Source organism: Lethenteron reissneri, chromosome 44 (assembly GCF_015708825.2).
Source record: "Lethenteron reissneri isolate LAM-NWPU_2019-01 chromosome 44, ASM1570882v1, whole genome shotgun sequence".
Classification (NCBI taxonomy): domain Eukaryota; kingdom Metazoa; phylum Chordata; class Hyperoartia; order Petromyzontiformes; family Petromyzontidae; genus Lethenteron; species Lethenteron reissneri.
The window spans coordinates 6,273,270-6,285,555 of NC_083822.1; the positions used below are offsets into that span (position 1 = coordinate 6,273,270).

The window sequence follows — 12,286 nt, forward strand, 5'->3', positions numbered from 1 at the left end:
GGCCTAGCCTAAATTATCGCCTCAAAAGGTGCGTAATGGTTGTTTCTTTATTTATTTATTTCACCACGACGGTGACTTCGTTCCAAAACGGAGCTGCGATGCCGCGGTCCGACGAAGCAGAACGTGGTGCGGGGCTCAGCGTTGGCGTTGCTTTTGGCATTGGCGGTGCTGTTGCTGTTGCCGTTCACATTGCCGTTGGCTTTGGCATTGGCGTCGTCGTTGTCATTGCTATTGGCATTGCCGTTAGCATTGCCGTTGGCTTTGGTGTTGCCGTTGGTGTTGCGTTGCCGTTGGCGTCGACGTCGCCGTTGTCATTGCCAACACCATTGGCGTTGGCATCAGCGTTGCCGTTGGCTTTGGCGTTGCCGTTGGTGTTGCCATTGGTGTTGCCGTTGGCATAGCCGTTAGTCTTGCCGTTGGCTTTGGTGTGCCGTTAGCGTTGCCGTTGCCATTGGCAATGCCGTTAGCATTGCCGTTGGCTTTGGCGTTGCCATTGGCGTCGCCGTTGTCATTGCCATTGGCAATGCCGTTAGCATTGCCGTTGGCGTCGCCGTTAGCGTTGCCGTTGGCTTTGGTGTTGCCGTTAGCATTGCCGTTGGCGTCGCCGTTGGCATTGCCATTGGCGTTGCCGCCGTGATAAGCGACGCACGAGCAGGGACGGCTCCCGGTCTTCCCCTGAAGCGTCTGCGTTTTTGTGTTTTTGGTTCATTTATAGATTGAAATGTAAATTTTGTCTTGCAAACATTGCCGATCCATTGATATCTTCTCTTTTGAAAGCCAATTGTAAAAGAATATTGAGAGTGCTATGTTTGTTATTGGTATGTCGTCGTTCCTATAGATCTTTCCAGCTTCATCAGTGTCAGCAACGTTATGTACAATTGTGAACGAGTTAGGAAAACGTCATGAAGATTCTGGAAGCACTGTAATCTCAATCATGCCTCGTCTTTTTAAAAATGCCAGTTTGACAAAGAGCATCAGCGTGCATGGATACAAGAGCATTTTGGTTCGCTGTTTTGTAATAGGTGGTTGATCAGGGCAGGTCGCGTGTGGTGGGGTAAACTGTGGGTACTCACACCTCGTCCAACGTGTCTGGCCAGTGTGGAAGAGTAGGCCAAATACCCTCTGTAAAAATACTTTCGCGTGCTCCCTTTCGTGGAGGCTGTTCAACCAGCCGTGGTACGAGCAGGCAATCGCAGGGCTGCACCTTAATATTTTGTTCTTTACATATAAAAAAAAAACTTCACTTTAGTCCATTCGTTCAGCTGTGCACAGCTCACTTGCAAGAGCATGCTCTGCCCATATGTAGAGATGAGCCATCTCCTTCACAAATGGAAGGCGAAAGGGTTGGCTCGTTGCAAATGTGGCGAAGTGCGATCTGTTCAGCATGGAACCGAGCAATGCCCATGGCACGCTTACACAGGCGGTGTGCACGCTGCAACATCAATCAACTTCTGATGCCATCGGATGGATTACCCGCCTCAACGCACAGCTAATAACGTTATGTCAGTTGCTCTGTTTAATGATATATGAAAGAAGAGGGCGCTACGTGAAGTGTAGATTCATATCTTTTTTTTTATTGGTCAAGTGTTAGTCGCAGCGTGGCTCTGTGTTGTTACTTGTGTAGTAGAGTTACCCACTCAATATTCACAAACTGGGAGAGCTAATCGTTGACAAGGTTTTCCCGCTCAAACTAACGGTCAGGGTCTCACAAGTTGTGAGAGCTGACCGTAAACAAGGTTTTCCCGCGCGACCTAACGGTCAGGGTCAGATAGGGTGAATTGGGATCGAAAAGCAGATTGGGAACGACCAATCACAGGGTTCCACAAGGTGGCCGGGGATTGGACAACCCGGCCACGAACGAGTATAAAGCCAGAACGCTCAGAGCTCTCGGGGAGTTCGACGACACGAAGACCCAAGACGGCGGAAGAAGCATAGGACCCTGGACCAAGCCCTCCAGCCCTTATAAGGGCTAGGGTTCAGAGTAACCAGTGGTCAGGGAGACATCTCCCTAGGTCCAGTCAGAGGACACTGAAGGAGCGGGGTATGAGTAGCCTGTAGGCTTGTACGTTCGGAGTGTAACGGGTGAGGGGACCGTATACCCCTCAGTGCATAGGGACTGTATTCACAAATAAAGTGTGTGCTACTAAAAGACGTTGAAGAGTCTGTCTGTACAATACTACACTTGTGTAGAGGAGTATTGTGAGTAACCATGAGGCAGAGGTCGCAAACGGGTTTTGATTCCTTACCCGTACCCGGCCGCACCAAGGTCGCAAACGGGCACCCGTACACGTACCCGGCCGTACCTGTACCCTGCCCGTACCTGGCCGGGTACGGGTAGCCGGGAATCGGGTAGGGTACGGGTCTCGGGTACCCGGTTGCGACCTCTGCCATGAGGGGGCGAACAGAAGGAGACAAAGCGGTTTGACAGTCAAGGATGATGCAATGTCGCAGGTGGTGTAATGGATACCTTGGAAGCACACAGGCGGGTCCAAGCTGGGGGGAGGAGCCACCCGAGGGGTTCTTAAGGGGGACCCCGTGACGGAGGCGTGGTCGTTGTGGGGAGCCAGTGTAAGGATCGGCTGGAGAGAGCCAAGGGGATAGTTCCTGTCGTGTGGAGTAAAGTATCGGCTGGAAGAGGGTCTCTCTCTCCTCGTCGCGGGGCGATATTGGCTGAACCTCCGCTCCGGGCAGACGAGTGAGAGAGCCCAACGGGATACATACTCTTTGGTTCTTTCGGTTAAGTCACGTAGGTATAAAATAAAATAGATCACGACGTTTCCGGCGCAACACAAGCGTCCGTCATCAGGTGGGAAAGCATGGTCTGCTGCTGATGCAGACTGTTTTAAAAGGGATAGCCGAGGGTAGGACCAAATAGTGATCAGTGTCCAGGGTAAGGACCCAGATAGAGAGCACCTACACTGGTGTGAGCATAGAGTGTGAAGTGTAACAGTGGTTTAATAAAATGGCAACAGCCCTTATAGTGTTTCTCGTCTCCGCGTGGTTGCACTGCACAACACTTGTAAAGACAAATTACGCTTCTGGCGCTTTTGGACATGGTTCAGTAGGCGGCGGTTGTGTTTGACTGCTGGAATTCGGTAATAATTTGAGCAATGGCTGTGCACTCGGTCGGGCGTGTATGTGTGTGTGTGTCAGAGACTGATGTAGAAACCTCCCTCGGGAGGGGTCGGTCCAGATATTTCAGGCTTTTTGAACAGGGTTCTGCAGTAAAAATCAACGAAATACCAATTTTCGGGGTCACAAAGGGGAACTGTGGTACAGTGGTTCACGCACGATGCAAAGAAAGAGGTCTGGCGAGAGATGTCTGAATTATGTTCCGTGCCTGCCCCAGGTTGACTCGGCCTTAAATGAGTATCTTGTGTAGCGTGTGAACCTCGGCACTGGGGAGAAAATGGTGACCGGACATTGTGCCATCTGCTTCCATAGGTGTTCACGAACAGCGGTTGCCCCAAAAGTCTATGTGGGCTTCATGGGGTATCTTGCGTGTGTCTGCCCACGTAGCATACACAGCATCAATGCGTGGTTCATTTCAATTTGAGAAAAAAAGTTGTGTGCTGTGCATGATCAAAGCTGTGTGGACGAGCTTTGATGATTCGAGTCCAGGAGTCTATTTTAGGGGATTTAGTTCGTACGGTCATGATTTGTGCCATCTTCAAATATGCACAACACATGGCTCAATTCGTTAAGGAGCTTCCAAATGGCTCTGTTGCCCATCTATCTGTGTGTGTTTGTGTGTCTGTCTGTGTGTCTGTGTGCTTGTCACCATATCTTGTGTTGGTCTCGCCGTGTCTTTCTCACTCTCTGTATGTCTATGTCTGCCAATGTTGGTCTCTCCGTGTCTCTCTCACTCTCTGTTTGTCTATGTCTTCCAGTGTTGGTCTCTCTGTCTCTCTTTGTGTGTTTGTTTCTCTTCATGTCTCTCTCTCTCTCTATGTCGGTCTCTTTCTATGCCTCTTTCTGTTTCTGTCTTTCTTTCTCTCTATGTATCTCTCTCCATGTGTTTATCTGTGTGTCTATCTCTGTGTTCCTCTGTTGGTCTCTGTATCCATGTCTCTCTCTCTCTCTCTGTCTTTAGGACCCTTTCCCCCCTGTCTGCACAGGGGTCAACTTAGTACTTAAATGGTGTGATGTGCATGCTAACACACGGACACACACACTAACACAATCACAAAAGACAAAGATCCCCCCTATAGCCTTAAAATACAATTGGTGCAAGTGCTGTTGGCGAACACCTATTAAGGCCTGCAAGGGTGGGTGGCCAAGTACCGTGCCTGACCGCCTTTGTCTCCCGAGTGGCCATGTTTCTTTTACAAAGCACCAGATACTTAATTGAGGCTGAGTCAACCTAGGGGAGGCCCAGGACCGGTTAAGATAAAAGTCACTGGTGTTGGCCGTGAGCGGCAATCGAACTCGGGTCGCCGGGTTCGTAGCGCAGCGCGCTAACCATTACACTACCGCTCCCCACTATTCACACACACATACATGCACATACACGCACATACACACACATTAATGCGGGGACACACACACACATTCATGCGGACATACACATACCCACACACAATCACACGGGCATCCACCGGTGTCCACGGGCACACGTCAATGCACAGACTCGTGCGCTCACACGCAGATCCACACATTCGCACTCGCGCATGCACAGCGTCGAATACTGCAGTTCGGTGCTGATATTATGGAATTAACGGCTGCAAGTTAGACAACGCTGTTAGAGATTGCAGTATATAACGTAAGTGTGTGTGTGTATATATAAATGAAATAGGTTCACCATAAAAACAGTATCTTGCTGGAAAAAAATAAACCCCGTGTCTTGTGCGGTGTTGGTAGAGTTTGGGAGTGAACGGCCTCTCTCTGCGTGCCTCCGTTCCCCCTCTGATCGCTGATTTACGATCGAGAGTTTATCTCGGGGAATGCGAAGCATTCACATCGCTCAGCCCCCGAAGACCTCCTGCCGCATACCTCGAATCTCAAGACAGAGGCCGGTGCCGTTCAACTAAGAGGGTCGTTCAAAGTCGGAGCGACTTCCTCCGCTGCTCACATGGGCATCGAGGCATTTGTGCTCAACTCCTGTTTACAGCTCTGCAGAGCCAGCGATGGAAGTTCCACGTTCCTATGGCGAGGGGCAAGCCTATCTATAGGACAGTCAACAACCCCCGACCAGGACGTGAACTCCGAACCTCCCGATTGCTTGTCCCACCGCAGTGCCATCTGTCCAGTTTTGTAATTTGACATGGTTTTTGTTTAGTCTTATTCTCCAGTGTGAACCATTTCTAGATCCCCTTCACCAATCAACATAGACCAGGGCGATGAGTATAGTCAAAGGGCCCACTGAGCTATATACCTCTTTTTGAGAAGCGACCTGCCCACAAATGATAGCTCAACCAAACGGCTTGTCACGTGGACATTTATTGCAGTCAAATACTCTAAACGCTTGTTGATTCTATATATAACCAGAGGACTCATTGAAAAATCAACGTGACCACGGGGAGAGAGACACGCAACCTCGAAATATACAGCAGGCGTCAGGGTCGGAATCGATCTCACAACCTCCAGTATACCAGACGAGGTAGTTAATAGCTCGCCACCGTGGTACACGGCGTGAGGAAGCCCTCAATCCCCGAGTGGATTGACGAATGGCTTTACATGTAAATGAAGCGCATCATGCCATTTCTGTGGAAGCAATTTGTTCTCGACTACTGCACAACATCGTACTCCCAAGTGTCTCTGTCTTGTCCTGGCATGGAAGTTGTCGGGCAGAGACGTTGTTCCAGGTCTCATTGAGCAGGATTGTCTCGTTTAAAACGCTTCGTCTTCTTGGTTCTTTCGGTAAAGTCACGTAGAAGGGTAGTAATAAAATAATAAAACTAAAACATAATAAAATAATTATTTACTTTTAAAAATTATTTTATTAACTTTTTTAAATAATTATTTTATTATGTTTTATTTTTATTATTTTATTACTTCCCTTCTACGTGACTTTACCGAAATAATCAAGAAGATGAATCCCTGCAGTCACGAAAGCTTTAAATCGAAATAAAACGCTTCGTGTTCGATTCTAAGGATGAAGGGTGGGTGGGTGGGTGGGGGGACGCTGCGGCTGTGGTGAGAACGCGAGGGCGCTGGTTGGTTCGGTGTGGCTGAAACTTGGATTTGAACACAGACTCTTAGCCGTGTTGGCTCAGTGTTTCTAACGTGGAATTAGCTCCGCTGAGCCACATGGCCACCCCCGTGTGTGTGTGTTTTCGTAGCTGGTTTACATTTGGGTGTTAGCTTGATCACCCTCATGCACTTTGGCCGTGGCTGCATCTGAATGCTCCCTCTAGTAACATGTTTCAGAGGAATAGGTCATTTTTTTCTGAAATCACTGCCAGAATCAACGTTTATTCTGACAGATTGCAATTTATTATCTGCTGTTCCCGTTGTCTGGAACACCCTCCCACCGGCCACCATGCTTTTCAACTCATTGCCACTGTTCAATTCAAAGCTCCAAGTCCTTACTTTTTTGCTCTGCCTATGAGTCCGTCTCTGCCTCTTCTCTGAAACAATCTTATATACACCACATGTCTTACTGTCTTGTACAGCAATGTGATTAAACTGGGTTCTCAATTGTATTGGGTTTATGGTTTCAGCCCAGTCACCAATGACTGCATAGAACAAAGTCCATCACATTCAACATGATTCTTCACTTAATTTAGATACATTCCAGTTGTAACAATTAAACATTTTGGTGTGACTGTTATGTGACGAACATTACTGTCAGTGGTAGAGCGAGCAGGAAAGCATTGACCCCAATTCTGTGGACGAGATGCCATCTCAAGGGATCTCAGAGGTAGCTCTCTGATATCTGCTTCCCAGAACCATTCTCCAACACAAAAGGGTTGCACTGTTTTGTGAGACTTCCGAATGGGTTGTTTTTGTCTCGTGACACAATTCCTATGGCAGAATCAGGATAAAAACAAGAGAAAAAATATTGTTAAATCATATCATGCAGATGAGAGAAAACCCTCACATATTCTCTCACCACATTGCGATTTTGACACGACGTCCGTGCGGCCTGATTGCTTTGCGTAAACATTCGAAAGACCGAGCCCTCCCATTTTGCAGGCTTCTGTTGGAGTCTCTGCAATCAATGAAGCCGCTATCGGAGTGACACCACATCCACTGGAGTGCATTGGTGACAGATTCTCAAGCATATCAACAGAACAAAAAAAATCAATAACTCCCCGGACGTGTGCTTTCACGTCACGTGCCCGCGCTCAGACAACAGGCAGCCCGCTTGGCGACTGAGACACGCATTCGACCACTGAGTGGTTTTATTCATCTGTACTTACGAGGGGGGTACAAATCCGTTCTGATTGGAGCATGAGTAAGGCTGTAAAATCCACAGATTAAAATTGATTTTTAAGCACTTAATGTAATACCGCCAGGTTGGAGCGGTGGCATGGTGGTTAGCACACTGTGCTATGAGACCAATGAGCTGAGATTGATTTACTGCCCCCGGTTGACATCAGTGGCAAGTGATATCTGAACTGATCCTCAGGAACATCACCTACCCCCGTTTGACCCACCTGCTCTGACCAACGTGGTGAAGTATGGTAAAAAAAATCTCCATGACTGACACAGCATGGGTAAACCTTTCATCTACCATTTTGTGGATTGATAAAAGGTTGTAAATTATTCGTATTCATGCAATGCAAACCAATTTGGATTTATAAAGCTTCTGAATCCACTCTAGATCAAACAAATATTAACTTCCACCTTTATTGTTGTGCTAATTTTGGTTATTCTGGCTCAATCCGAAGGGAAGATGCAGTCCTTGTGGGTGAGCTCGCAAGAGAGTGTCTGGAGACGGGAGGATCACATTGATATTGCGTATATATGTAGAACTTCCTTCGCACCGTACGTAGCCAACCGTGCTAATTGGAGGTACGGGGGAAGGACAACAAACTAAACACAAAAAACTGTTCGACAGAAATTCGTTTTCAATTTACTGGAGCATGAAGGCATACATGTCATGCTACTGCTGCAGTTAATGTCCACTCAGATAGCATCACGTGACTTCTCTGACTTCCCAAACTAGAAAAACAATTCTGGTAAAATGCTTTGATCAAGAAAATTCAAAACGTGATCCATCAAATCGCGCAAGAGTGATGTCTGCGCTGGCGACATGACCAGTGGCAGTTGTGCGGTGCAGACTGGCCGAATGAAATGAAGTTTGTGCGATCGCATCCGACTGCGTGAAAAGAGTTCGGACTGCACAGTGACCCTCATGCAGACACCTGCTTCGCATCGTGGAAGTCTCCGTTCCGTCGGATTATTGCAACTCAGCAACTCGATATGATTAACACGCAGCTATTTCGCGACCAATGTTATCACGCATTGCTTGACGTTTGGGTCAGATTCGCGAGAGTAAAAATGCGGATGTTTGATGTGCATCCTCCTCCACCTGACGCAGACACATTTTATGAAGTTGTCTCTTGAACAAAAGCTATTGCTTCAGCATACCATTGTGTTGGAGAGCGATCCCCAGCATCTACCAATTGGGCACAGCGTTTCACTCACAGTAACAACCATCATCATCATCATCATCCAGCAGTTGCCATAACGGAACACCTGCAGTGAAAAGGCCCTTTGATGTCCTGAATATATTCAACATTAAAATGCTGTTCACGATACCGAACGACACGTGGTACAACCAAAAATAACTTTGGAGAATTATAATTGCTGGCGGAAAATCTGCCGGCGATATTCGGGAAGAGATTAAGAGCGGGCGATGACATTGCCAACGGTGTTCTCCAGCTTGATTGCAAACGTGTGGCTAGAGAAAGAAAATAATTGTCTCTGCTGTGGGTGCGTCACCGTGCCAAGGTATTGAGTGCTCCGTTCAGGAGGAAATGCGGTCTGTAATTGGATCTGATTGAATATTGAATTCACCTACAGAAAACACAACTGGCTAATCTACCACGTGAGCCCCTCCAACGCACGCCCCCCAATCAACCGTAGACAATTTCTGAATCTCGTATCACGCTTCGTACTCCTCACGGCAATGCATTTGGACATCTCTGGCTGTGATGTGCGACAAGGGCGTGCTGGCCAGAATGGTTGCCCTGCACGTGTTGGAGGAGGAGGCTGTCACATGGCTCTGTGGCTACGTGGTCGGACGTCCACTCACATAACATTGATATGAAAGTGTATTTATTTAATCGCATGTCTTCTTGTGTATCTGGCGCTCTAACCGTGCGATAGTCACGTGTTAAAGCAGTCGTGAACTCAAAGTAGGATTCAATGTTGTAGTTTTTCTTTCTCAAAGGAATGCGAAATATTCCAGGGCAACCAGTCATGAGCCTTTATCCATTAAGCCCAGATGTACGACAAGAAGCAAGGGTCATTGATGTTAGCGATAACCTATCAATGCCGGCACGGAACATGCGGCAACTTCCCAGAGTCATGTTGGCCTGTCAAACTGAGACGTTGCATAATGACAATAATCACTTATTTACCGAAGATAGCCAAACTGAGTCTGAAAGCTATTTTTCAAGGAGTGCCTTGCTACATGGTGATGTTAGGTCAACACCAAATAGCACTGTATATTTTAGCTACGTGTAAGAAACTGCATGAACTGGCTAAAACCCGTACAGAACAGAGGGGGGTGAGGGAACACGAAAACTCCACGCAGAAAGACACCCGAGGCAGAATTTGAACCCAGATGCTTCGAGCTGCGAGGCACAAGTCTCACCACTTCGCTGCCCCCCTGCCTGCGGAGGGGAGTTTGCTGCTGAAATAAATGTCGCTGCAAAAAAGCATAATTTATTTATCTTCTTGTTTTCTTGGAGAAACAGAGTCCGTTTAACGTCTCTTAGTTTCATTTTGGGGGTGCAGCAGCGACGCAATCGTTCTCGCACTGCATGATGAACCCTGAACACGGCAAACATCTTTTGAGAATTATAATTGTGATATCCGAACCTGCCCTATGCACCCCCCCCCCCACTTTACCAACTCGAACTGACCAGAGGTGGCTAATGTGGTCTTCATTCAGCAGTGGTTTGAGATAGACCTGTCCTTACAATGTGTCATGGCCTACAACCCAAATCACCCCGAATGTCTGATTTCGTCTCATCTGGGAAGTTTAGCAAGGTTGAGCCCGATTAGTACTTGCTTGGAAGACTGCCAATAAAACACATCAGCTGTTGTAGGCGTATCCTGCAATGGTGGTCAGAAGATGGCACCACAGAAATTACATTTTGGATCTACCTGTGTGGAGGTTGATCGTCACCCCCTCATATGCATGGAATTTGATTTAATTATATTTCCTCCCACGTAACAAACACCCATTGATACAACTGTTCAAAAAATCCCAATGCAGGGCCCTCCTGTTAAAGAGCATGACAACCCAATGAGGCTTCTTCCCTGAGTAAAGAGAGGGCATTAGTATTCGTAACATTACCATTCATCCCACTATTATTCAAAGGATGTATCAGGATTGGGCAACATGATTCGACTTGGGAATTAATTCACAAACTAATAATTGTATTCGTGAGGCTTTATTGCAAGTGAAGGCATCCATTTTTTTTTATCATTGCTATTATAATCGACAACCCACCACAACAGACTCATCCTGCCGCTGACCGCTCGCTGTGTGGTCCCGGTTGTGCAGGTGTCTACTGCAACCGCACGTTTGACCGCTACGCGTGCTGGCCGGACGCGCTGCCCGACTCGGTGGTGAACGTGTCGTGCCCCTGGTACGTGCCCTGGCACGACAAAGGTGAGCGGCACTTCCCCAACCCATACGGTGGGGGAGGGTGGGAGGGACTGAGGGAGAAACATTGACCCTGGGGTGGGAAGGTGTGGCCAGGTGGAGCAGTCACTGACATTTGTATGAGTAAAATGCGGAAAACCGATCATATTCTCCAGATTATTAAATTGTCAACTATATTTATATCAACAGATGAGGTCCCACTGAGTTATACAGCTCTTTTTCAGAAGCGGCATGGTCAGAAGCTAGACATTTATGGCAGCCAGATACTCTAAACTCGTCGATTCTAAATGTGGAGGGGAAAACAGGAGGACCCGGCGAAAAATCCACGCGACCACAAAGAGAAGACGGGTCGGGATCGAACCCACGACCTCCTGTATACCAGGCAAGGTAGTTAACATCTCGCCACCATTATGCGATGCTCTAAACGCACACCAACATTGTATCCGATATCAAAACGGTTATACTAATCTGTACTGGATTTCAAGATGCACGCTCAAACTTTGTTGTGAAATACAGAGAAATAAGGTGCGTCGCATACTCCAGAGAATACGGTCTATATTATAATTGTACAGCCATTTGTCAATCCACTGTTGGATGAAGGCCTCCCCACATGATGTCAGCGATGGGGGTTGTTTCACCATGCTTCACCGCATGCGAGCTGGTGAAGGGGCAGGGGGCAGGAATGGTTCAGATATCGCGTGCCAATCTCATGTTAGCTGTGAGTGGGAATTGAACTCGGGTGGCTGGGTGCCATAGCAAAGTGCATGAACTGTTTAGCCACCCCTCCAATAGGATGGATACAACTGTACGCGTCCTTCCAGGAAGTTTGTCCTATTCGCAAACTGAATACAAATGTAGCACATTCGCCATGTTTTGTTCAATACATTGATTGCGCGTTCAGTGAAATGAGTTGAAGTGAACGACGCGTGATGGATCCCATCCACTTGCGGGCAATTATAATCTGGACGCAACGGTATAAACGATGCATACGTCATCGCACGTGGTGCTGGCGGTTGCCGCCGTTCCAGAGAAATAATTTCATTGCGAAAGACGCTCACTCAGCCTATACCAAGGGTCGGCAACCTACGGCTCCGGAGCCGCATGCGGCTCTTTACGGGCTGCTTCTTGACGATATGTACGTATGTACAGTATGTACTCAGATGCATTGCGGCTCTTGAAATACTGAATTTTGTACCGAATTGGAAATAAATGGCTCTTCTTGTTATTTTGGTTGCCGACCCCTGGCCTATACGAATAGAAGGGCACCACCTGTGGCGAAATGTTAACTACCTGGCCTGGTATACAGGAGGTCGTGGGTTCGATCCTGACAACTCATGCCTGTGTATTTGCAGTTTGCATGTTGTCCCCGTGGTCGCGTGGAATTTTCTCCGGGCCCTAAGGTTTTTTCCCTCCACATTTAGAAAGACGCATTTAGATAATTATTGGCTGCTATGAATGTCCACATGATAAGCCAATTCGTTGGGAAAATCAGTTGTG

General features: G+C 47.6%; 1 protein-coding gene across 5 annotated transcripts in view; it reads left to right on the top strand.

Annotated features, from left to right (window-relative positions):
• LOC133353500 (glucagon receptor-like) overlaps nt 1–12,286 on the top strand; it is a 68,117-nt gene that overhangs the window by 26,706 nt on the left and 29,125 nt on the right. For all 5 annotated transcript variants that reach the window (XM_061569787.1, XM_061569789.1, XM_061569788.1 and 2 more), the window contains one exon: nt 10,688–10,795. In XM_061569787.1, coding sequence (XP_061425771.1) covers nt 10,688–10,795 — 108 coding nt within the window. The remainder of the gene's footprint in view (nt 1–10,687; nt 10,796–12,286) is intronic.